Raw genomic sequence first — 26,751 nt, forward strand, 5'->3', positions numbered from 1 at the left:
AAAGGTCGTTGCGACAGGATTCAACGATCTGAATTAATCGACTTCGCAGGGTGCTTTCATCCCGACGAGGGCCACCAGTAAGTAAGCGAGATCGCGAAAATTGCCGGTGCCTCGCGCGACGAACACGAAGGACGACGGTTCGAGTCCGACGCGTAGATCAAGGTCGTCGAGCGACCGCTCTTCTTCTCCTTTCCCTTTTTCCTTGCTGACCGAGCGAACAATTTTAGTTTGCCACGGGTTTCGCCGTTACCAACGTGATAACTCGAGCAATTCCAATTCCCCTAGCGCCACCCCGCTAGACACACACGTTGCATACACGCGTCTATGCGGTACATACACGTGTGATACGCGTATCGTTGGCCTGGAACGAAACTGGAATTTCAGGGCTAACCTTGGGGACTGCTTCGCTTATCGCGTCGAAGTTGATGTTTATTTTTCACGGGACGTTAACTACGAGGCTCGACAGGCACGGCGGGTAGCCGTGCGTTTTCGCAAAGCGGCGTAGTTCCTCAGGAATTTCGCAGTGGCCGTGAAGGATGAGCAAAGCCACAGCCAGAGCCAGAGCCAGAGCCAGAACCAGAGCCACAGCTACAGCCGCATCCACATCCACAGCCACAGGTGGCGGTCTGAATTGACTAACGGAGTCACGGATTACATTCGTATCGCGAGGACGTTTTCCAAAGTTTCCCAATTCGTCGCCGCTCGTAACTAGCCGAAGCGAAAATATCTGTGTGTAGGTATACGCGCGTGCAAAGTTGGAAAACGTTCAATCCATACCGCTGAAAACGGGGACGATTTGGCAGCAGCGTTATGCAAATGGAGCAACTCGGTGGTGAAAGGTGGGAGGGCCGGGCGAGCTCGTAACAATTATTTCTCGATTCTGAGAACGCGGTAGGGAAGTTTCGGCGGTGTCACTCGAAGTCGGTGTTCGACGCGAGGACAGATTTAAGGCACGAGACGGTAGGGGAGACAGGAACGTCCGAGGTTAGGTTAGGTCAAGCCAGGAGGCTAGCTAGTATTTTGGTTCGAAAGTTCACGAGGCACGTGGTATCGATTAAACGCCACGGTCGGATATTTCGGGCGACGATCAAACTCTGGATGCGAGCAGGTGCGCTCGGCTTTTAAACACCGATTGCGCGAGGACAGGAAAAACAACTGGGCAAAGCGGCAACGAGATACCAGGTCTACCTATCAAAATATGCGGACCATTCGTCGCGTTGCGCTCGGTCTGTTTTTCCCAAAGGAAACCGTGGGAAAGAAATATTTACGCATTGATGAAATTCTTTCTCCGTCCGATTCGTACCGATCGATATCGAAGGATGCGTAGTTTTATCGCGCGTCCAAGTATAACCACTAGAAGAACATAAGTGTTGTGACCTCCCGTTATCACCCGAAGCGTAGATAAGACTCGGTTCGCTAGCGAGAATTGTCGCGTTACCCCGGCGCATATCAGCGACTGCGGTTCCGATGCACCACTTTCGAATTCCTGTCATCACGTGACGTATAATAATCTAGGCGGCGCGACCAGTAGACCCGAAAGAAGTAAAAAATGCGTAGTCATCGAACGACTCGACGATGTAAATTCTGGCTACGAAATCGTAGCTCGCGTTTCGGATTGTACGTGTGGGTGAGTACTTGCTTGAAAGTATCGGTGAAAATGGACAACGAGACTGGACGCGATCGACGCACCGCCAACGCCGGAGACACCTCGAGAGTAGGCGTTTCGCCGGTGCTCCGGCTCACGGTTTCTACCGTCACCGAAAACACGGCGACACGAATAGAAACGTTACGATAAAACCATTTACCATTTACCATTTCCCATTTCCCATTTCCCATTTCCCATAATAGGATCTCGCAGCTTTAATTCACTCTCGTTCATCGTTATTCACCGCGTATTAACGATACACTCGCGTGCATAGCGATCAATTCTCGCTTTCGGATTTATTTTCACCGACCGTCATATACGATGACGCGTCGTAGAAGAATCTTCGCGATCGAGCGCATTCCGTTGCTCGTATCTTTTTCCTTCGTTTCGTTTCGCTCAGCAGAGACGGTCATTGTGAAACCGATACTTCCGTCTCGCGAAGGCGAGCTTATTCAATATTTGTCCCGTGATTCTCGGCTCCTATACATTCTTTGTACATTCACGAGCGCGCATTGCCTGGAACAACGGAGCTTTATCGATTAGGCGCGCAATAGCTTCGAGTCGGCGTATCGGTTGGTCGTCTCGATTAGCGTTTAATGGGAAAAGAAATCGAGAACCGGAGTGATCCGTGTACTCTATTGGTCGCTACATTTTTCCCCCAACTGACAAATTCGCGAACGAGCCTACAATTTTCATCGCTTTGATCCCCGAGATTCCTGATCATCGACTTTCTCTACCGATCCATTCGATTTGCGATCGTAGCCGCACACGGTTCGCCAAAGGAAATAGCCAACGGTGATAATTCGTCGATTAAGCGCCATTGATCTCGTTCGTTAATTATTAATTTACCGACGTTATACGTAGCGTGCCGTCGGGACGGCGGATATTGGAGCGGCAATCCAGCTCGATCCGAATCCGAATCGATGCGAAACATTACGTACGGATACCTGTCGATTCAAATTTGTTTCGACGAAAATTTCGATCGATAAAAGTCGACGACCGTTTTGCTTACCGTATCTTCTCGAAATTCTCCTCGAGAGAAGGTTGAAGGGAACATTGGGACGGTCGCTTAACGAGCTCGTTTAATCGTACGATGCTATTTAGTTGGATCGTGGGGAACGATCAGATACGGATCTGCGCTCTCGCATAAATATGGTTATCTAAATTTCCAATTAGGCATTCGAAATTGGGATGGTCGATGCGCAAGATATCCGGCCGAAGGGCGGTCCGATCAAAATTCAATGAGCCCCGAGTATTTAGTAGGACGACGAACCGGTACGGCCGTTCATTTACTCGACGTTAATTCCTGTTATGACTTTTAACTTCCTCTCCGTTGCAGATTTCCCACTTAACGTTAAAGGTTCGCGCTCGAGCCGTTCCCTCGGCCGTAATCTCGAAAGAAATCGGAAAGTTTTTCCACGAGAGCCGGAAGAGAACGGTCCTCGCGGCGAACGTTCGATAAAAGCGGCCGCAGAAAAAGGTTGGTGCGCGCGGGAGACACTATTCTACCAAGTTCCCTTTATACGTGTACCCCGAGCCCGAAGGGAGGAGAGGGTGGCGATATCCTACAGGGACTTTACGGTCACGAGTTCATACCCCCAAGTGCCATAAGTATCTCCTATCGGGCGAACGTATCTGGCTGTTTAGCGAACGTGCTTAGACACCCATCGAGATCCGCCCCCTGGCCCCCGAGGGCACCTTCGATTTCTTGCTCGTCAAGAAACCGCACTCGCTTCCCGTTCGATGATGTCACCGGGTCTGCTCGACGCGACGATTAGTGCCGGACTTGGCTTGCCGTTGGACCGACTCGCGAGATAGTACCGCGCAAGGTTTAGTACCTACTGGATTAGGACATCGCGATCGATCATTTGTCGGCGGTGTTTGCGGGGTTTGACGGTAACTCGGTGATTTCCCTTGGTGTTCTCTCCCAAGTAGGTACGTACGTAACCGTTACGTGTACACAGATCGAGCTAGGCTGGTGTGCTCCGGTATCTATCTAGGCACGTAATCTCGGGACATTGCGCGGACGCGCGTACACCGGTGCCTTTGTCGGACAACCACGACGGAGCCGGATCCGGTGGAACCCTGCAGGACATCGTGTCTAACACTGTCTAACTCTGTCCCGTTTAACGATCCCTAGCTATGCCCGCCCGCCCGCCAACTTTCCAATTGTTTCGCCTGACGATTCTACCCCGAACGTCGGATTCCCTTATTCTCGGAATGTACGATTTACCAGCTGAAATCGAAGAACGGAAAGTTCATTGGCACGAAACACGGACACGAAACGGGATTCATTTGCATCGCAGTTTCGAGAAACGTTTCAACTTGATTAATGACTTTGTGCTCACGCGCGGTCTGTATGTACCTACCTGCGTGTACGTGTGCAGCTACGAATAAACAAGCACGCGTAGCCGGACGGTCTTGTTATAGGATACGTACACGTGGATAGGTGTGTGCGTATCGGTCGTAACACGCATGGCCGTTTCGCCAAATTGTACCAACACGCGAACCTAATAATTCGCTGACCCAGGCTCGATCGACGTTTTTTAAATCGGGCCACTCGTTATCTTTCGAGGACGGGCGAACGAAAGACTTTTCTCTACCGCTAACTCTACTCGCAATTGCCGAATGCAAATGAATCTCCGCGGCCGTTAATTAAAATTCCCCTTCCGCTACCGTTGTTTTCTTGAAAAAGCTCCAGGCTGTTGCGTCTTCGGCCTAATTTCGCGATCGGTGTTACTCGCTGGCCGAGTTTGGCGCCGCGTATATCGTTTCACGCGATAAAACACGTTTCAGTTGTAAAGATAAACCTGGAATCGGAAGATATCTATCTACGTTTCGAGGGTACGCGCGTTTACGCTCCAATCTCGCGAACAAATAGAATCCGGTTACGATCTCGGATCGTTCGTTTCCTGCGAGACATACTAGATCCGTCCGAGGAGAAGGTCGATCTCAGTTTAGTCGGTGGTTGTTTGGCCGAAACTTTCCTTCCACGGTTCAAGCACGGTTTATGTTTGTACTCGAAATTACTTAGCTTCTCGAAACGAAGTTAGGATTTTGCTTAGCGGAATCCATAAAGTTTCTTTACGCGTACCTACCTACCTACCTATCTACCCACCTATCGTTGTCGAATCTTATTTTCTCGAACGTCCGTTGGATCGATAAGATCGCTTTATTTACGACAAATAAAGGGGAGGAGGGGAGAAACGTGACCTAGCATCGGAGCGATACCGTTTAATAGCCTGTAACCTTTGTTTGGTTTCGCGGAACACCGGTGTCGATCAGATCGCAATTAAGATAGATAACTAATTTATGTCGATATTATGTATCGACGTAACGCGAAGGAGGTAAACCGTAGGAAATCGGAGTAACGAATAGTACCCATCTAATTGCGTCGGGTGTATCGCGAGAATGGCACCGGCAATATCAACTCGTACTTGGAGAATGTCTACCATCGCATTTACTCGATCGTTCTCGAAATTTGATATAGGCGACAAGATTGGTGAACGGTAATTCGAGAGAAAATCGGGGAAAACGGAGGAAATGCCGGCGAAGAGGATACAAGGGATGTAAAAATCGGTGAACGCAACTGTCGCGAGCAGCGAATCATCGTATCGGCTATCAAGCTTTTTCAATTACCCTCGCAACGAACGCGTAACCCAGATGGAGTGATTTTTTTCGTGACAAAGTTTGATCGATATCGCGTCGTCTAACTCTCGGCCGCGTATCGCGATACAGCGAATCCGTTTTCCGCAAAGTTTGCCAGAAATCATTTAATTGCGTCGAAACTCGAGCAAACGGTTTCCGCGGCAATGAAGTTTCGGCCAGCAGAACGGTACGATAATTCCGCGATAGTCGAACAAGTATAGAGAGACCGGATGGTTCGAAGATTTTGACAGTTCGCGGTTCAGTTTGTGCGCGTATACGTGTCTATTTCCGATATCTCTGGATGAAAAGCGAAGAACGAGGAAGAGGAAGAGGAAGAGGAAGAGGAAGTGGAAGTGGAAGAGGAAAAGGAAGAGAAAGGAGAAGGAAAAACTGGTCGTACAAAGTTATTAGCGTCGAAGAAGGTCGTTTTTAGCGAGTGCTCGAAAGAGTGCTAATTACTGGCAGCGTCGGCGAGATATAATGGCGGTTCGTTGAAAGAGGGAACGAACGAGAGAAGGTCACGACGAGACGAGCTGTTATGACGTGACGAGAGGGAAACGCTTTGGTCTACTTCCGTCGCGCGAGTATTCGTCGCAAGAGAATAAAGAAAATCCACCATGAGAACGTCTCGAGTAGCTGCGCTGTTGATCCTCTGTTACGCTATCGGTGAGTTCAGTTCCTCGACATTTTTACTCTTGTGTCAATCGGGAATATTTCGCGATCTCGAACGACTCGCCGTTGTATTTATTAAGGCCGTTTACTTTCTCGGTTGCGAGGTAAATCGAACACGGAGAGCCGGAGAAGTAGCCTTGATGCGAGGCGAGCGAAATTAGGTGAAAGCGGATACGTATGTATCTACGTAAACGGGAAGATGGAACTTACTTCTTCTTCACCGGGAAGAGTTAAACGTTTGTGCTCTCATTAACGTTTGAAATTAAATTCGCCGGTAAACGTAGTCGGTTTCGCGTATAAATTTATAAAGGGAAGAGAAACGCCGCGCAGGCCGCATTCCAACTCCGTTTCTACAGGCTGCGCGCTCGAAAAGGTTAAAGATCGGTCTCCGTCCTCGGATACCATGTCAAGCCTTCCTTTTACGTTGATCCATTATCCGAGAGCGTAATGTTCCATCCCGTCCCGTCTCTTCGCGTTCCTAGCCGAATATGTAATACAGCCTGAACGGTTCCTCCTATGTATTATCATACGTGTTACGTCTAAAAGTATTCTCTTTCCGTCGAATCGGTATTGCGATCACGCGTTCCTACGCGACTCCAAAAAATCTAGCCAATCCGTTTTAAAGCGAAGCAGCCTACTAATAAATGAAATTCCCGATAACGTTTATCGATTGGTCCCTTCCCAGAGGTGCATGCAGTTACCAGGCAAGTTAATCCCGTCGACTCTGATCTTTCGTAATTGACATCGCGTTTTCTACGTTCGTTCGATTCGATTCGATTCGTAGATACGAACCGGTGATTTGTACCCAAAACAACCGTTTAGCGAAACGTCTACGTACGTGTATGCATATGTACTTATGCGTAACGTTACCAATATATGAAGTTGAAGAATATTTTTACATCCGACGTCATGTATATTTTTAACGACTCGTCGCGTCGCGTCGGTTGTTCGCGAGGTATTGGGTTCTGCTGCGTTCGGAACTAGAAGCTGATAATGCCCGCGAGCCGATCTCAGATTTCGCTTCAGCTGGCAACGCGCGCGAGATGGAAACGAAATTGGAATAAACAGCTCGAACCGATCGAACACGGTCGTCAGTTTAATCCTCTTTTTTCCCGTAAATACTCGGATTCGACTCTATCCAGCTGTGTGCACCGCCGATAGGGATAGAAGCGAACATCGAAACACGAACGATCGTAGTTGCTCGAGAAAGAGAAAAGAATCGCGTCGCATCGGGACGTAAATCAATTTAGCGGGGTATAGGTATGCGCAGAGGGGAATCGATGGGGTGGGAAAAGAAAATGGAAAGAGCGCGAAGCGAGTTCGTTTCGAAGGGTCGCCTTATGGAAGTTTGCTGTCCCCGAGAAGTAACGGGGAAAACGTGTAAGGGGAAAAGTTGGAGTCGGATCGGCGCCGCTTCGACGAACGATGGACTTTTATCGTTAGTTGTAGTTCTCGATTCTGCCGGGCAACGATTCCAGTTACGGAAGAGGAGCGCGGCAAACTTTTTATCGTAACGCGTGCTAACGATCTTGGAATTTCGAGATATTTCACCGGAACGCGTGAAGTTTCGCGTTATCTGAACTTTGAATTCTGACAAATTCTGAGAAACAGCTGTTAGTTAGGCGTATGCGCGGCGTTAACGAGAGTACCGAGTTGCATGTACGTGTAGATATAAGTAGGTAGGGAACATGGTTGTTCGCCGCGTCTATCGCGCGAAACGACACAACGGAGGAACAACCGGAACGCTACACGGCAAGCAAAGGTATACCGTGCGAGAGGGTTGGGCCTCCCCTTGTCAGCTACGATAAGTTAATTAACGGACTGCCGCGAATCGGATTAATGCGTCTTGCAGTTGCACAATGCTAACAAATCTTGGTTAAACTCGGTATCTTAATGGCTTTAAGATGTCGGAGGTGGTACACGTTCGTTCGAGGTTTCCGCCACGAGACGGCTTGTTCCCGCGTTACGTTTGATACGTCATAAACGGTTGCGGGACTGCGAGTTTCTCTGCACCGGGTTGCAAAACGAGGTCGTCGCGGGACGTGGACTCGTTCTTCGTTTCCTTCCTTCCTTCCTTCCTCGCTCGCGGCCATCGCGAAATTCACCGGAGACCAATCGGTTTCGCGCAAAAATCAATTTCTCTCGCCGTTTATTTGTTTCTCTTATCTTCGTCGAAAGAGAGAGAGAGAGATCGATTACGCAAAGGGCGTGTCATCTGGTTGAACCAACCGAAAGGCATCGGAATTCAATCGGTGATCGTTATCCACCAGCGTATGTAGGTAAGTGTACACCGTATTATGCAAGGATCGCTCGGCTGTGACTCGAATCATCGATCGATCGATCGATCGATCGCCGCGCTACAAATTCTTTCCATACGTCCCGTATCGCGAAAGCGAAAATTTCGCTTCATTATTTCCCGAACCGTTGTTCCCTACGGATACCGTACAGATGCCGTAGAGAGACCATCTTCCATTTGATGCGCGTTTAAACATCCCACGGCAGGCGAAGCCATTAAATCTGACCTGCTTGTTAGCGGGCTGCTACCGTTGCAGCCTCGCGAGGCACTTGTCGGCTAACGCCGGGCGAAAATCGGGCCTTCGACCATCCGTTCTAGCCGCGGCTCCGATAGAAAATATCTCCCAGATTATCCGTAATCGTCGACCGATCGGGAACTTTTTAACGGAAGAGACTCGCATTCTGTATGCAAAAAAAAACAGACTTCGCGAATCGGATGGAACGCCGCGCCGGAAGATAAAAGACTATGGAAGAAAATGCGAAAAGTTTCAAGATGTGTCTGATACGCCGATGCTACGTAAAAGAGAGAGAGAGAGAGGGAGTCGATTTATAACGTCGCTCTTTTAAATAACTGCAGTCGCAGCCGTTAGTAATGATATCTATAAATCACGGTGTCTTAATTTCAGAGGGAATTTTTTAACCGAATGGTCTCTCGCGTCAACGATTGTCGAAAGCGAAAGTGAAATAGCAGAAGCTCGTTAGATAATAAATCGTGTCGTGTCGCGTCGTGTCGCGTTCCTTTCTGGGAATACGATAGCGATAGGTTGCTGGAAAAGGGAACCATCCGCTATGCGCTCGCCAAACGCGAACATTTCCTGATAACGCCGCCGATGCATTCCATGTCTATCCGTATCTATCGATCGCGTTCTTTTCCATTCCCCGTTACCCGTTACCCGTTACCCGTTACCCGTTCGTTTTCCATGAATTCCAGTTACTTATTTTCGATCGTTCGTAATCGTCGTTCATTCCGACGGACGTTTATTTCCTTAACTTCCACAAAAGTGCTCGGAACAAACGAAAACCCCCGTTTAAATAGCACCGTCGCCATGAAAAGGTTTTTACGACCGATCTGCATAAAACGAAGATTTAATATAAACGAACATTCGCGACGATGTTATTTTTTTCATTAATCGTCTCTATAGATTCGTAAACGATGCCGGTTATTATGGAAACGATCGTTTTATGGGAAATTCTTTCCATCCACCACGGTTTAATTAACGAATCGTCGATAAACTGGATCCTGCGAACCGTTCAATGCTCGTATCAACGTTTATTTCTTCGCTTCGTTGAACAGATAGAACCTCTCTTGCTCGATTTACCGTATCGATTCTTGCATCGTCGAAGCGACAAAAGGAATTGTTCGTTAGCCGATTCGTACGTTTACAATGGAGAACGAAACAAAAGGGTGTTGAATGCGAATCCTTGAGCACGTATAATAAACCGCAGCCTTCGCACCTGATTCTCAGAGGAGAATCTAGAGAGACGGTATCGCGGCCGTGGGCCAGCCCAGCCATTCATCATCCTTAACGTAACCGCTCGCGGGTGAATCGATCGCGTTTACCAGAGAGAAACGATGTACGTACGTCTCCTACGCGCATTTATAGATGCTGGCCCAGTCGAGAAAGTTAATTATTCGGTACCGCGCGAACCGTACGCGACAATCGATCGGTTTTTAGGAGGTTTTTAGCTGGAAGGTTCAAGTCCCGATTATCCATTCCGCGTGGAATGTCTATCGCGTGATCGAGCTTTTGTCGGCGTACGGATAGAACTCGGTCGAAGGATACTAGGATCGAGGAAGAATGGAATATCGTTGTTACCCGGGGATATTGCGGATTCCCCTCTCTTGTACGAACAAACCGAGCGCACTCCTCCTTTTTCCTCGCGTCACGAATTTATTTGATCGCGCTTTTTCATCGAGTCGCGCGACGCATCGTACAGTCGAGCGGCGTTACGCGTTAGCCTAGAAACGTCCGGTCGGTGCGCGACATAAATTTCCAAGTTGATGGGACAGAGTCGCGCGTAACCGTATTAAATAACCAATGAAAATCTACGAGCTTTTCCACCGATCGTGTACGTTAACGATCGTCGATCGATGATGCGATTATCCTTCGCGTGGAATGCATCGCAGCAGCAACCTAAGGTTCTCTCGCGTTACCGTTTCACGGCCACGACGCGCTGTCGAGTCTGTCGATTAAATGACCAACGGAACGAAGAAAAGAAAAAAGAACGGGAAGAGAAAGGAAATAAATCGTTTGCATCGAATAACCATTCTCGGGTCCGCCTCTCGTTTATTTCCTCGCGAACCGTTGTATTCTCGTTGCCTCTGAAATTAGAACGACCGCTCGACCGCGATAGGGACGAAAATAATTTAGGAATTTTATCGAAAAAGAATAGGAATAGGCGTCCGTCTGTCGTCGTTCGCGAAGGACTTTGCCGATACGGCGCGTTCATTAAAAGAGAATAAATCTCAATTCGATCGTTGTTAAAAGGTTTACCGGAAGATCGGGGCGACTGGCGCCAGCGCAGCGGCTGGACAGATTTTTTTCGTTCAATTAACTCGACGAGGCGACGCGACGTTTAGACGTTTCGTTATCGAGATCGATTACGAAGTTGGCTGTAACGCGACGGAGCCGAGAAATAGTCTCGCGTGATAACGACACTGGCGTGGCGCGATGCTCCGTCGGACGGCGCACACCAACAAAGTATATCGCGAAATACGATTTATCGGACGTGAACGAGATAAGGTTCCAGTGAAGTCTGCATTGTTCGACGCGAGCGTCACGAGACTATTGATTTTTGCTCGGTTCAGCGGGGCGGATTATCGCATGCACGCCTGCATGGAACATCATTTTTAATCGTTCGGTCACACAGGTGAGGGAACGAAGGGAAAGCAGCATCGAAATTCCTCTTTTCGAAATTATCCGAGGAGGGTGAAGTACCGTTGTATTATAGATACGGGGCAGAAAGTTTAGTTCCTCGGAAGATATCAGCAATTCAAGCGCGTCGCGCGTTCCGGTGTTTCTGCTCGGCCTGTGTCCCGTTGCACTTACCCACGACCACCGACTTGACTTTCATGAACCGGAACTAGTCTCCCGCGAGCTCTCTGCTTAACTTTTTCGTCTCAACTTTTCGCATAACTTCCCCCGATGGTCCAAGGTGGATCGGACGGACGCGGCGCGACGCGGCGCGACGCGAGTTCACGCAACCCAGCGGAGGCGAACCACGTAACGAGCCGATCGATTACGATCAATCGACTGCCTTTTTCCTTCGCGATTCGCTCTTTCCCCGAGTGTTTCCCGAGCGATAACATCTCGTCGGCAGAACAAACGTACGGGCGGCAAGGAAATGGCCGCGTCAAAAAGAGGAAATTAAAGAGAAGACGGATAAACAGCGGGCAAAGATTAATGCTCGGTACGTGCTGCGAGGCCGCGATGCTCGAAAATCCAATAGGTTTCGCGCAGGCTTGGCAGGTATCGTAGTTTCGCGTAGAAATTAGATTCGTAGAGAGAATTTCCATGGTTGGTATTACGGGGAATCGACTAATGGAAGAAAGATCGCGCTCGGTACGTTTCGCAGCGAGCCGAGGTCGCGGCTAGCGGTTTTCGTTCGACCGACAACCGGTTTGCTTGCAGCCGCCTGACGTCATTCTACCTGCACGCGACTTGGACGTAGCCGAAGGACGAACGGAGAGGCAGGTGAGAACGTTGCCGCGCTCTCAAATACGTAAACACGATTACTCTTAATTGGTAACGACCCGCTAACGAGCGCGATGTCGCGCGTGAAACATCAGATAGCCGCGGAAAGGTTCGCGCTTTCTAAAGAGGTCAATCTTATCGCTCGGTTCGTTTCACCAAGTATGCGGTAGCTGGCCGAGGGAAAATTAAACCTACTTAACCCCGGTGTTTACCGGGAACACCAGTCTCCACGCTCGGAATCTTTCTCGACGCTTTTCTCCAAGAACCGCGCGGCGTGGGTGTCTCGCGTCGATCGTTCCTTTTCACCCAAAATCTAATAAGATTACCAGAATTTTCAGAGATTACCAGAACATTCGCTCGCGTTACACGACCCCTTTACGTTTCCTAACGAAGCTAAATTACGTCCCATCGGCGACTCCTTCGAGCGAAACCGAACAACGCGGGAAAAAACGATAAAAAGATGATGAAGTATGGAAGCCGAGCTTATCCGGTCCGAGAGCTGTCGGACGTCAGAGTTTTGCAAGTTCTTCTTAGTACTTGCTCGCAATTACTTCGGGCACAATTTCCCTAATTACACTTGTGAGAGCGGCAGGCAGGCTGGCTAAAGCGGAAACAGTAAACGGAGCATGATTTCCATTACGGTCTTGTCGAGGCTCGTCTTCTCGTCCAACCGTGTAAAGCCTTTGACGGTTCCGAGAAAAAAAACCGACGCTCGACGCTTTTTACAGTGCGCGAAGGGATCGTGATCCGTCATCAATCGTAGAAGCCGGCAGCGAACTCGTCGTGACATTTTTCCGGCCGAAAACGAGTAATCCTTTAAAACCGTTTCGTAGATCCGGTTCGCTCTTATTTCATCGTTTGGCCGTTATTCGATTTGATTCTCATTCGAGGGAGCAGACGGTCGGGTTCTTGGGCCGTTTTCCGTTTGCACGCGTTATCCGGAGAACGCGTCGAGTTAATCCGGAAGTAATTCCGCGGCAGACTGATATAACCGCGAGTCGTCGTGTATCGTTTTCATCCCCTTACTAAATTATACCTAGGTATATCACGCGCAAGTACGATATACGTGGGTCGTAGAGAGGAGTAATGGCGTCGAATGGAAGCGCGAGGGAAAGAAAAATGAAAACAGCTACGGGATAAACTAAAGCGTGGCTCAGCTGATCGAGTCCCCGTGGTTTTAGCGTACTCGTACACAAGCTACGTCTATTAGTGGCCACGAGATTAAAACGGATGGTTACGCGAGCATACCAGACAAAAATAGACGCGAAGCAAAACACGCGTACGTATCCTTCTCATCCGCTTCCCTTCTCATCCTTTCTCGCGATCAGGCCGCTACGTCAGCGAGCGTGCCAATTATTCTCGCTCGCCTCGATTTTTCCAACCTTGACGAGCATCGTACATGGCATGTACCGCGAAACGTTGGGGAACGAGGCTCGGTAATGCGCGGTAATTTCCCGTTAAACGTGTTTCACCCGAGGATAGAAGGAGCGATCGATCGATTTCTCGTTAAGGGAGAAAAGATTCGCCACGACCGCGCGGCACCGACTCCAGAGAAACTGTTACGCGTCTATTATTAAACCGGGGTGCGCCGCGAGCAATGCTCGTATCATTCTTCAAATATTTCGCCCGCGTCATCCCAGACGCCAATTATTTCTGGTGCTCGTTAAAACCGCGCATACTACTACTATTTTTACGTCTACCTCCGCCGTTTGCTTATTTCACCGTTTCTGCTTCGAGCTTTTCAAATTAATATCCAGAGTCGAACGAAAATCTTTGGAAAAAGACACCGTTCTCGCTCCCGCTTTAACGAGTCCGAGTTCTCGCTGGTCCGGTTAGCCCCTTTAAAACCGATACCACGGAAACTACTCTCATCCTCCCGTCGAAAACCACGAAACAAAGTTCCGCGGAGAGAAACAGCTCTTAGCCTTTCGAACAAGACGCTGCTACTTCTTTCGCCGCTCCGCGAAGAATTCGATTTACCGATCCCTTCTTCCACCCTCTCGAAACTGTTACCGTTTCGGTTAGCTACTTCGGACAGCTAATCGATTATCGATCGTTCATCTTCGCGTCGTAACGACCGCTCAGAAATTCCTCCGGACTCTCGATAACGAGGGCTTCCTCGACTCGAAAGCAACCAGTTTATCGAGAAGAATTTTTCAAGACGGCGGTTGCTGTGATTCGTTCCGTTCCAAGAGAGCATTCGGTGAACGGTCTGCCTCGGGATGTTTCATAGTCGAACGGATGCGCGTTCTCCGTACAGCCTTTGTCGCGTGGAAACCACTTAATCGCAAAACGCCACCGAGTAGTAGATATATAACACATTCGTGGCTTCATTTCGCGGCGAACCTGCTGGGAGAAGGTACGTTTTATTTTATCAAATTAATTTCCCTTCCCCGTTGAACGCGAGACAGAGACTTTCCACAAAATCTTTGCTGCTGCCGAGTCCGCGCATCGATATTTAATCGCGCGACGGCTAGAGGAAGAGTTCGCCGGTGAAACGGAAGGAATTCGAGTCGCAATTTGTCAGCGTGGCTGCGAGACACCGTATGCCACGGATTCCTTTCCCGTTACGCAACCGTTGCAATTCCTTTTTCCCTCTCGACTTATTTGTTCCGGACGCGATCGTCGCGCGTCTCGCAAACGGTAAAATTGTTTCGTCCGCAAACGATTCGATGGGAAGAAATTTTTCTTCCGTCTGGTCGCATCGATCCGCGCGGCGGTATCCTCCTCGTTTGCGGGTAAACTCGCGAGAAAGAGTTAAGTAAACGGCGTCGCGGGAAGGAGAAAAGTTCCGAAGCGAACCACGTCTCTGGTACCGACGCGAGATGACGCAACAGCAGCAGCAGCAGCAGCAGCAGCAGGATCGTCGAGTCGCGGCTAAAAAAGTAATTCCACTCGAAGGCCGGTGACGCGAGCGGACTGGTTAAAGTGGCCGCGGTTAAATCGCACGTAACGACCGAAGACCAGTAATAATTACACGTATTAGGCCGCGCGACTGAAATATCGCGTGGTTATCGTCTGGTTAGAACCACTCGATCCAGATGCCCCTGCCATTCCATTCCATTCCATTCCTCCTCGGCTCTACTCTAGTGCGTCTTCTCCTTCTCCTTCTCTTTCGCGTTCTCCGCTCGATCTCCCGACTAATTACGCGCACCCTGGTTATTATCGCGTTTTGTTGCGCATCGCGTGTCGCGGCGTATCGAACAAGGACGACGGGGAGCACGTGACCGAAGCAAAGTCGATGAATGAACGCCGTGTAGTTGGCGTACGTACGCGCGTACGGTGCGTGTGTCGTAAGCAACGCGCGAGAAGGGTGCTCTCGCTGCGAATCAATGGACGAATTCAACCCGCGTATTTTCGTCTCTGCGTCACTGCGTACGATACCGCCTCCTGGTTGCTACTCTACCACTCCTCTACCCGCGCGCCGCACCTACCTACAAACACCATGCGTGTCTCGTTCATTAACGATACTTTGTCGATTCGTGACTCCCATTCGTGATTACACCAACGAGACGAACCGCGGTTACATCCTCGTTGTTCGGCTCGTTACCTCGACGAATGGTACGCGGCTGCGTGATAATCGAAACTTACCGCCCCCCGTAATCGCGTTTACCTTTTTCCCCGTTCGACGTTCGAGCCTCGGCTCGATCGATCCGTTCGCGTGCCTTCAGCGAACGCTGAATAAAATACCGGAAGAAGAAACAGCCGAAGAATAAAGAAGCGATGGAGATACGCTGGCGCGTATTCCGCTCTGAGCCGGGCAGTGTTGTAAAACAAACGAGGATCTCTTGGTTGCTAACGAACGTTTTTCCTGCGTTCGCGTCGACTGAATGTTTCATCAGCGCCGTTGCAACTGAAAAGGATCGAACCGTCGCGTTTCATTGTCGAGGAAAGTGCCACGGCGATAACGAAATTTTGCATCTACGCTCGCGCGAGCACAAGCGCCACGTGTACGCGACCTATCGACGATGCCTTCCGCAAACAGTAATAGAGAGACGGGCCTTTGTCAGCGCGACGCGCCGTTCTCCCGCACGATTATCTCGGTTACCGATAAACGGCTACTTTAGTCCATTTCCCGGTACTATCGACTCGAGTGCTTTCTTCTGTCAGTGAATCACCGGCCTGGCACGCGGTGATGTCAGTCAGTCTTTGCACAGCTGACTGCGAAAAATAGTGACGCGCGCTCCGCGAACGGCTTCTCCCATTCCACCGCTTCCTCCGAGAATCCGCTTTCGACAAGCTTTCGCGTCGCGACCGAAAGATTAATACGGCAATCGAGCGGAATCGGTTGTGCAACTCCACCTTAAATCATTGTAGCCAGGACCTCTGGGGGCGAAGCAAAAATCCCGATAAAATACGCCACACCGGCATCATTTTCCACTCCGCGTAGCTTTCGATAAATCTCGTGCCCGTTTCGAACGGACAGCTGAGTCGAGGCACTACCCGCGCGTACCTACGCACCGATTCCAAACGTTTTCGTCTACCCTGCTAACCAAGGTTCAACGGGGCACGCAATAAAGAATCGTTGTTTCGTGTTTCGTTCAAGTGGTCCCTGTCGGGCTTGTTCTCCGACGATCATTAATTTACGACCTTCTTTAACCTCGCGGTTCAACCTGCTCGCTAAACGCTATCCATTATTGGTAACCGTAATCCTTCCTCTTCTCCGTCGTTTCTGGTAAGCTGAAAGGAGGTTTACGTGGATTCGGCCACGCGTAATAGCCGCGCGCACTCCGGAAAGAGAACGGTTTACCAATGTAACGAGGTTAATCAGTGGAAATGACGGGGAAGTTCTAACGATAATAGATACCGCAACGTATGCGGTCGCGGACGCGCGTTCCCTTTGTACCTGAATTAATGAAACATCGCGATGCGTCGCGTCACGCCGCGCTACGCCGCGCCACGCCGCGCCACGCCGCGCCAGGAAAAGCCCACCGGAAATAGAAACGAGAAAGACCTTTGCGGAAGGGAAAACGAACAACGAACCTTGAAATGCGCAACTCCGCATCTGTTTCTGGCTTTTCCGGTCTGAATTCGGCTCGAGCCCGGTGCGTTGCGTACGTCTGCCGTGTCCCATAACTTTGACCATGTCGCGCGACAGTTCTCCAGCCCTCTGTTACATTACAACGGCTCTAATTATTCCGCCCGTTCGAAGTAACTTCGTATACGCTACGCCTGCCTACGACCATCCCGACCAGCCACGTTTATTCTACCTCTGTTCCTCCATTTATTCTGCTTATCGTAATCCATTGTTCCGAGTATCGACGCTTTCCATACTCGTGTAATTACTTAATCCGGTTCGTCGGTTTAACGGGCTCGCCTTTTTCGAATCGTCCCTGCGAACTGGAACGAAGCGGAACGGAACGGAACGGAAGAGAAGAGAAGGGAACGGATAATCGGCGCAACGAGACACGAGTTTCGCGTTTTCCGCACGACAGGTCATCCCGAACGGTCGAACGCAGAATCGACGGAGGAATCGTTTAATTAAAGCATCGGGGGTGCGGGGAGGCTGGCGTCATACAGCTGCTCGGTCAGCTGGGCCGAAAAACAGGATCGAGATTTATTCGTGGCACGTCGTCCGAATAGAATTCCTAGAGAAGACTAGACCCAGAGATAGATAGATCGACGCGTTACGACCGCGAAACGGAACGGGTTCTCGCAGTGGTAACGACGACTAGGTAACACCGGCTATTTTCGAATGACCGTGGCTCTGAACGGTGCGCCGCGGCATATTACGCCGCGTCACGTTCCGAGCACCTGCATTTATCGCCGTAACGATAACAAAGTTTGCCAACGGTCTATTTTCGTAAAAAAATTCTGTTAGCAGGCATCTCGAAACCCGTTATCGTCTCATCTTTCAGCGATATCACGGAATTATTCGCGCGCAGAGTCGGAGCGCGCGTTTATCATTGTGCCAACTAACTGACATTCCACGCGCGAGACTAGTAAGCGAACGAGCGCCGCCGCGGTGCATACCGTGATGGATGGACCAACAACCAGCCGAGTACTCGCGAAACGTCACCGAGTAAATATTTACCCACCGAAACGAACGGCTTTCCTTCTTCCCTCCCGTATCTACCTGCGAAACTCCGTTCCTACACCCTGAAAAACTCCCAACAATTTTGCGTGTTAAGATTTTCCGATCCTCGAGCACCACTTTCCAAAACCACCGCGTCGAACGTTCAACGCCGACGCCGACGCCGACGCCGTCGAAGGAAATCCCGTTGATCAAATATTTTATCAAGCCAGGAACTCTCGCAGACCTCGACAATTTACACGTACGTGTTACAATAGGCGAACGCCGACGCGTTTGCCTTTCCCTAGGTTTCGCGAATACGTCAAGATCGAGTCGCGAGATTCCGAATTCGCGTATTTTAGGAGAACGTTCTCCTTCCTCTCGAGCGACTAGCGGTGAGATTGCGCGGAAGGAAGTAACGCGTTAGAGAATGAAAGGAAGAAGAGGAAGGGCCCGGGATGGAGCGATAATTTCATCGGTCGCGAGTCCGTTGAAAACGTAGCTCCGCTTAACGGGTTAAAAGACCGCAAGCAACGGTACACGGCCTGGCCAACCCTACCTACCTATCTACCTACCTACCTACCTACCTACCTACCTACCCCGGCAGACTTCAACCCCCTTCGCCTCGGTAATTACATCGTTTTAATTACGTCTGTTTCACGGGCCCGCGAGCACAGCTCCGAGCCGTCGAAAAAGCACTAACCTGAAAAGGATCGGATTTCTGCGACCGAGCGAGAGACTCGCGATTGTTCCACTCTTCTTCCTCTTTTACCCGGACTCGTGCGCGCTTTCAAAGCGGGAGTTAAACTCGGGATATATATACATATATATCTCCGAAAAATCCTTGAACCGTTGAAAACGATAGAGATGGTATTAATCCTACACACAGGACTAGGCGCGACCTTAATACCCGGGATTAATAACGCGCGGTTTTATAGAAACCAGATAGAATACTCGTCCAGACGCGTTATTATTCGCGTCATCCTTAACATCGCGTTTACACGTTCCTCGTTCGAAAGCCGAGTTTACGCGGCACGGTTCGCTGTGCCTGAAAGGACCAACGGTATATACCATCCTGCCTCGCTTATTACCGAGCTTCGTCTTTCCTCGCCTTACCCCCCGCCGCGCCCCTCTCTTTGCAATTTCCGCAGAGTACACGCTTATTAGTACGCGTTAATTGCTGTCAACCAATTCCTCTGTTAGTCCGATCGAACCAGACGTTTCGTCTTCCACGGACTTTTTCCACCTTTCGCATCAACCATCCTCGCCTCCACTTATCGAATCACTCGAGTTTCGAGTCGAACGCACGATTTGGCAACGATCGACGATGAGGGTGGAACGAAGCCAATTTCGAGGACCTCGTAAGTCGCGCAACGTGGCCGGGGGTGCAAACGGGTGCAGTGTAAAGCTCTCGGAGGATTTTACAAGGTGCGTTAAACCGATGCGAGACTAGGTGCGAACGGGTGCTCGTAAAATCACTGGTACGTGCTCACGTAGCCCTTCGTCACTTTTTCAACGTAACAGGCATTCTATCACCAGCGAAATTTCTGCAAACAACCCTTTCTCTTCTCTTCGCCTACACGTTTCGATACCACCTTTCGTTATCGTAAACAGTTAACCAGTTCTTCGGTGAATATTTGCGATGGTCGTCAAGACTTTGAAAATTTAGGCGACATTGAACGAACTCGATGCGAACGAACCGCAATTTATCAAAGTTAGCGTGGCTCGGGGCGAAACTCGAGCTGCCCGACGGGATAACTTACGTTACACCGGCTTACCCCTCCCAAAGTATCGAGTAATTAGTTCTCGACTTGGATTCCGGCGATTAATTAGTGAAAAACTTGAAAATTAAATCCTCCCTCGGACACTCGATCGACAGAGCATGGTTTCTATGTATTTCTATGTAACGACGGTTGGCGAAACGCCAACAACCATACCTATATAAGTTGATAACTAAGCAGATGCCGGTCTCGTTACGCGTTTCAATAATTTTTCTGCTCTTGGAGCAAGTTCGTCTTGGCCAACTCGGTTGTCAGGCGTTTGTCATCGACGCGAATGCAACGGCACGTCGAGCAAACTGTAATTGATCTTTGGCGTTTGTCGAGCACGGACTAACAGAGAGAAATTAGAGAGATCGATACCGGTGCGTCGGGATTCTTGGTCCATAGGCGCGGACCGTTTAACCCGGTTCCGCGTTTGCTTTTCGGATGTATCGCAAATTCCTGTGGATATGCATGCGCGCGGTAGTGATTTTTCCACTTTTTTTTCTCGTGTCGGTAAAAGGAGGAATCCACGGAAAAAGGTAAATAATGACGTAAAAGCTGGCACATTCATCGACTCTCGAATAAGAGCGGTATGCCCCGAAGCAACCCATCACCGTTTACATCGCGCTGCTTTTACCTTGTAAAGCAACGCTTTTATCGAATCGATAACTGTCTTCTCCAAAAAATCGTTGTTGGCGAAATCGTAAAATATCCGGTTCGCGTATGCAGGTACATACGTACGCAAGGGGTGGATGCGCGGATTAGAAAGGAGAGGACGAAGAAGAAACGAGGGGAATGGAGAGAATGAAGGGAATGGGGGGAGTCGTCGGATATTGGCTACGCCTCGGTAGGCTCTTAATGACATTTCTGAAATCGCTCGCAGCAATATTCGGTCGGTCAGATCTCAAGTCTGGTAGTCGTGAGAGAGAGAGAGAGAGAGAGAGCACGAGGTGATGAGTCCATCGGTTTAACACGGTTCCGGTCAGTTGCCGGAAGCCTTCCAGTCCAGAACCGAAAATCGACGCGTAGCGACGCGAAGCGACGCGTAGCCACCCGAGATGGAGATGAGAGGGTAAAGAATCAAGTTTCGCGAACTGCTCGTCGATTAATCGACACCGCCTCGGCTCGATTCACCGCAAACGCTCGTTACGTTAAATCGACGCGTTGTTATACGGACAAACTTGCTCGCCTCTCGAAATTTCTCGGAAACTTACGTTAATGTAACAAGCCCTCCGGGGAACCGGCTAGCTCCGATATCCTATCTCCACCCGGGGGAAAATTACGAGTCGAGGCGTCTTTACCTTCTAATTTCGCGTTCAACAGCCAGCCTGACAGCTCCAACAGCTTTATAGGATAATTTCGTTTTTAATCATCCGCCGTCAGAGTTTCTCTGCTGGCGTTCCGCTGCTGTTGTTCGTCGCCCGGCAAAAAAAGATAAAGAGTCGAGCAAATATTTAATTTTATTGGAAATAATAAAATAAAGAGGGACGGGATTCGATATCTCGGTTTGATCTTGTCGAATCTACCGATAAACGAGGCAAGGCGGCAGACGAGACGGCGAACGAAACGGGGAGACCGATTCGGAGCGAGAATCTGGCTGAACGCCAGATTCGAAAGCTGAATTCACATCCGACGACGACCGGTCGAAACTGTAATAAACGCAACGAATTTTCTCAATTAAACTGTGTGTACGAGACGGCGTCCGTAAAAAGAAGCATCGCGGAACGAGAATCGGATAAATCGGATGATTTCGAAGGTAGGGAAAAGAGAGAAAAGCGTGAGAAGCGAATCGGAGCAGATTGATTCTCGGCGAGTTGCCGCGGGTCCGTCGGGATTCCCGCGATACGGTTTTTCTACCGGGTATACGTGCACATCGATCCCATACGCTCGCTAATTTTCCTCGCACTCGTTCGTCACGCGCGTCACTTTCTCCTCATTCACCGTTCGCCGTTCTATGCCTCGGGCTACTTTTCTAATCTTCGTCGACCCAATTTCCACGAAATAGCCGGGATAGCTGCTTTTGGTTTTTGCGAACCGAAATGGAGCAACGGTGGGGGAACTTTTTAATAACGCCGCCGTGTCGATTTTTGGACCGATCGAGTCTTCCATCAAAGTTCGAAAAAAAAAAAAAAAAAAAAAAAAAATGGAAGAAAACATGACGCATCGTACATTCGACAGGTAGTAAATGGAAGATGTTTCCGTTCGCGGTCGTTCGATCAGAGGAAGTAGGGTAAAGGGGAATCGGTCGCGGTAACACCGGAATGGTTGGCGGAGAGAAAGGAACTGCAACGGCAGTCAATCTTCCGGAATGGGCCCATCCCTCTACGGCAATGTATGCTCCACACGGCTTGAAAAATACCGGCAGTTTGATACCGCGAAACCGTTTTCATCTTGACCACGCGAGACCGCGGTTCCACCGGGAGCTCGCGATCTTTCGCCGCGCTATTCGCGAGATTCGATCGATCATTAAATGTATCGAAAACGCGGTTGCGAACGGAATTGGCCGTAAGGACGCGAGAAACGTGAAATTTGCTTCGCCCCCTCTTTCTAGGGCCACGCGGTGCCGTTGAATCGATCCGACGCGGTGATAAACGTCGATAGAAAATATGAATGCCCGTTGTAAATTTCACGGGAATAGAATCGGGGGAAGGGAACGCTGGCATTAAGCCGCGCTAAAAACGCGCACCCGTATTTCTTCCTTTATTTTCTTCTGTTTCTTTTTTCTTTTTTTTCTTTTTTTTTTCTTTTTGTTTCCCCACTCGTTACCGATCGTTCGAGCCGTCGCGACGCGTCCAACTCGTTCGGCTCGGATTCTGTGTACTCGAATACGTACATACGCGGCGTAGCAGTCTCGAAAACGAGGGGATTTTATCGGGTGGACAACGCGGCGAGCAATGGCCGAGGGCTGGCCGATTGTAACCCCGAAAACTGCCGATACACCCGAACGATGTCCCCTTTAATTTATATGCAAAACGGTCCATTGAGCATATTGTTATTTTAATTGATCGAGTCGGGGGCGCACGGTACACGGGACATTGCCGATTCGATTATACGCGTTCTCTGCCAATTTTCGGATACGATTCGCGATCGAGAAGATTTATTCTCGTCACTGTACGATGTTTCTTTATTCAACGCGGCCAGCAGCTTAAATCGTTTCGATACCATTGTAATTTATGGGAATTACCGTCGGCGGAGCAACGTTAATTTTCGTCGGAGGCGAGACAACGATTTGCTTCGTCTCGCGAATCTCGACAAGCACGTTAACCGTTTCGGTCACCAAGGGCCTCTTCCACGTACACCTCGATGGAACCTCGAGGATCCTCGGGATAAGTTAAAACGTGTGCGACGCAACATGATTTCCCCGGTGGCATTCGTTTCTTCCCTCGGTTCCACGGTTCGTCCCTTTCAGTTAATCGTCCCGACGATTCGACGATTCGACGATTTCACGTCGAACGACGCACGCTTCTTTTTTTTTCTTTTTCGAGATCCCGTTGCCTCCATCTGCTAAATTAAGCAAGGAAATTTTCATCGACCGCGTACCTAACGTACGTTCTTCTCCGTTCCGAAGCCGGAGCACGTTCCGCCGCTCCTCCTCCCTCTCGATCTCGTTCGTTTCCAATTTTACTCGTCAAATATTAGCCAAATCTTGGGACATTGCCGAATCCTTTTGGTGGCGTAATTAAACTATCGGATCGATAGGAATCCCATCCCGCGGTAGCGTTATCGCGAAATTAGCCCCAAGTTATCATCGCCCTATATTTCGAACGAGAGAAAAAATATCTGGAATTAACGCACGATCCAACGTCGAAAGACGGGGAAAAGTAGCCGGTCGATAAACTCGAGGCAAAGACGAGGACAAGCTGCTAATGAGTCCGGGCGTAATTATAAACGTCGTTTCAATTTGTCAGCGAAATTCATTTCTACCCAATGGGAAAGGTTAATTAAGCGCGCATTAATATCCCGCTCGTTTCCAAGGCAAACAAACAGAGGCGGAAGGCGAGCCGTTGTGTTTATACCTTTCCAAAAGTTTCTTCAATTTCACCGTTTATTGCTGCAGGAAAATTGGATTCGAAATCGAATGTTATTCGATTTTATTTGCAGGAAACGATGAAAATCTAAATTCATTCTTTACACGGCATACACGCGAATCCGCGGGTGTAACAGAGGAAATTCGTAATAGAGTCGAGACGCGAAACGGGTTCGTTGTTCGTCCTGGCGGAGGTGGACGTAAAGGCAACCTGACGCGTCCCATTATAACGATGTCTGCGGAGCAGCTGACGCGACGATGCAAACACCACCCGGTTTCTACTTACCGCGCTTCTGGAACATCTTCATACGTACGCGTAATTGCGCCCACCTTACGACCCTCCTCTCTGACTAAAGAGGTTGTCCTTCGATTTATCGATCGCGAACACCTATATACGATGCCTATATACGGAGATTCGAATCTAAAAGAAACAGTTTTTACGGTTTTCCCTCCGATTTTAGCGCTGATTTATTTCTCTCGCTTGATGAGTTCATTCAGACCGCTTCGCTTCGCTTCGCTTCGTTTCGCTTCGCGCTGATTAGAAAACGCGGCAAGTGTTCGATGATTTAGTCAATTAACGAACCATCTCGAATGAAATACCCGTCCCGTCGACGGGGGTTTGTTTCGCGAAACACGAGTCAAATGGAAATCCCATTTCGCGCAATTTCCACTATTCGGAGACAGAGCGGATCCCTCCGCTCGGCAGTCGTCAGGTTCGTTTCATACGTGTATTCGATTTCAATCGGGCTAATGATTTCATTTTTTCTTCCCTCTCCGAATCGCGTTCACCGGATTGGATGCGTATTTTCGCTGAAAAAGCGAATCGAATTATGGTGCGAACAGGGCGTTACAAGAGTTTTCTTCTTACCCGGTATCTGTTCGCAGGTGACTCGCGGCCCGTCGAGTGTCCGGATGACAGCGTCCGAGAGGAGAACGGAGAGTGCAAATGCGCGGCCGTTTGCCCACCGGTCGAATGTCCACCGGGTGAACGTCCGGTCCAGTTGAAACCACCGGATCCCGATACTCCCGGCAGCTGTTGCGTCCGTTACGATTGCCTCCCGATTTCCTCCGAGCCGTGTCCGGAGAACAGCGTCTTGACCGAGGACGGAAAGTGCGAGTGCGCGCCCTGCCCACCGGCCAGCTGCCATCCTGGATATCGCCCCGTACAAGTCAGAGCCGCTCTCGATCCCGAGACACCCGGTAGCTGTTGTCCTCTCTACGAGTGTAGGCCCGCAGGTGCGTACCGATCTATTCGATACGTCTGATATAATATTTATACCACTCGATCGATCGCCTCCGCAGAGTCCGTCCTGTTGGTGAAAGAGACCGCAGAGGTGGCCAAGTCGGGAAAGTACTGCATCTACGAAGGCAAGGGGAGGAAGTTGGGCGAGCGATGGCGGCAATCGGACTGCGTGAACTGCGTCTGCCAGGAGAACGGAGCGGTATCCTGTCAGGAACCGATGTGCAAACCCTGCGAGAACGCGTTACCACCGAGCCCGGGCGAGTGTTGCCCTCACTGTCCGCCGCTTTCGAACGCGACGCTCCTCGAACCCGAACCACCTTGCCCGCCCGTGTCCGACCACTGCCAGCTGATCTGCGAACACGGTTACGACAAGGACCACGATAATTGCCCGATCTGCAGTTGCGCCAACCCCGTCGAGGTATGTTCGATCTCTCCTCGATCTGTCGTGCTCCGGTCTATCGTTCGATATATAGCTCCGACACTCGCTCGTTCCGACTTTCAGAAAGGAAAAGACGAGGATGACGCGATCTGCCCGACGGAACCGATCAACTGCTCGCAGTTGGACTGCAAACTCGCAAAGGATGGGAACGGTTGCTCGGTGTGCGTCTGCCCGACCCCGGATACCTCGCGGCAATCCGTGAACGAGACCGCGGGGAAAAAGATTTGCCCCGAGGTGAGGTGCGATTTGCACTGCGAGCGAGGACTGGTCATGGACGAGAACGATTGCACGTTTTGCGAATGCAAACCATCGGATTCGAGCTGTCCGCCTCTGATCGGGTGCAGAAAGCGATGCGACGTCGGGTACAAGACGAGCAAACGCGGCTGCCCGGTGAGTATCTTCGGTTCAATTTCCGCTCGATAGAAATTTACCATCCTGGACGCTCGTAGATATGTCGGTGTCGTGGTTCCTGCACGGATCGTTTGAACGGGACGTACCCGGAAGGAGCGAGTTGGCATCCGAACGCGTGCACCTCGTGCACTTGCGAACCCGGTGGGAAGCTCAGCTGCAGAGAGACCGTTTGCTCGGTGGCTTGCAGCGACCCGTTGCCACCGAACCCGGGAACCTGTTGTCCCGTATGTCCGATCGCGGTGAGTCCTCTCTTCTTCTTCTTCGTCTTTTTATCCTCCGTCGTCGACGTTGGCGTTTTCTTCTAAACTTATTCGGTTTCAGCCGGCAAAGGGAAGCGGGCCGAGCGGGCAGCAACAACAGGGAAGAGGCAAAGGCTGGGGCACGGTACCCATCACCTTGATCGCGATACTCGTGCTGATCTGTCTGGCGCTGATCGTCCACATCGTTCGCGGGAGGTTCCGCGCTCGCCTCTCGCCATCCGAGGCCTCCTACTATCCATACTCTTCCTCGCAATACTACAAATGCGTGCCGGCGTACGACACGCCCGTGCACCTTCATCGAAACGAGAAGATCGTACCCTTGTAAAAGAACGAAAGACTGTGTATCCCCCTGAGAGCGAAACTCGGTGTTTCGCACCGTTTCACGATAATACCATATTCTAGACTCAGTATTATTTCCAAGTAGCGGATGATTTTGCGGTCATGGAAGAAAACTGTAGGAACACCACCCCCTCCGCCCCGAAACCTATTTCGCAACAGTGTCGCGTTCCACTCTGTAAATGAATAATATAAAAGCTAGCTAGTAACTATATCAGGACGCGAGAATAATAGAAGAGAGAAGCAAATGTTCTTATAGAGTCGTCGTAGTATTAGCACCCTCGATCTCTGGACCATCGTGTAA

The 26,751-nt window shown here is 50.1% G+C and overlaps 1 protein-coding gene across 1 annotated transcript in view; it reads left to right on the forward strand.

Annotated features, from left to right (window-relative positions):
• The window catches only part of Cmpy (crimpy), a 50,864-nt gene extending 24,392 nt beyond the window's left edge, over positions 1 to 26,472 (forward strand). The window contains exons 6-10 of the mRNA XM_076894813.1: positions 24,644 to 24,994; positions 25,061 to 25,419; positions 25,504 to 25,830; positions 25,890 to 26,090; positions 26,173 to 26,472. Of these exons, the coding sequence (XP_076750928.1) occupies positions 24,644 to 24,994; positions 25,061 to 25,419; positions 25,504 to 25,830; positions 25,890 to 26,090; positions 26,173 to 26,436 (1,502 nt within the window). The 3' untranslated portion in view covers positions 26,437 to 26,472. The remainder of the gene's footprint in view (positions 1 to 24,643; positions 24,995 to 25,060; positions 25,420 to 25,503; positions 25,831 to 25,889; positions 26,091 to 26,172) is intronic.
• Positions 26,473 to 26,751: the final 279 nt, after the last annotated feature.

The sequence above is a fragment of the Xylocopa sonorina genome, chromosome 5, assembly GCF_050948175.1.
Source record: "Xylocopa sonorina isolate GNS202 chromosome 5, iyXylSono1_principal, whole genome shotgun sequence".
Lineage (NCBI taxonomy): Eukaryota > Metazoa > Arthropoda > Insecta > Hymenoptera > Apidae > Xylocopa > Xylocopa sonorina.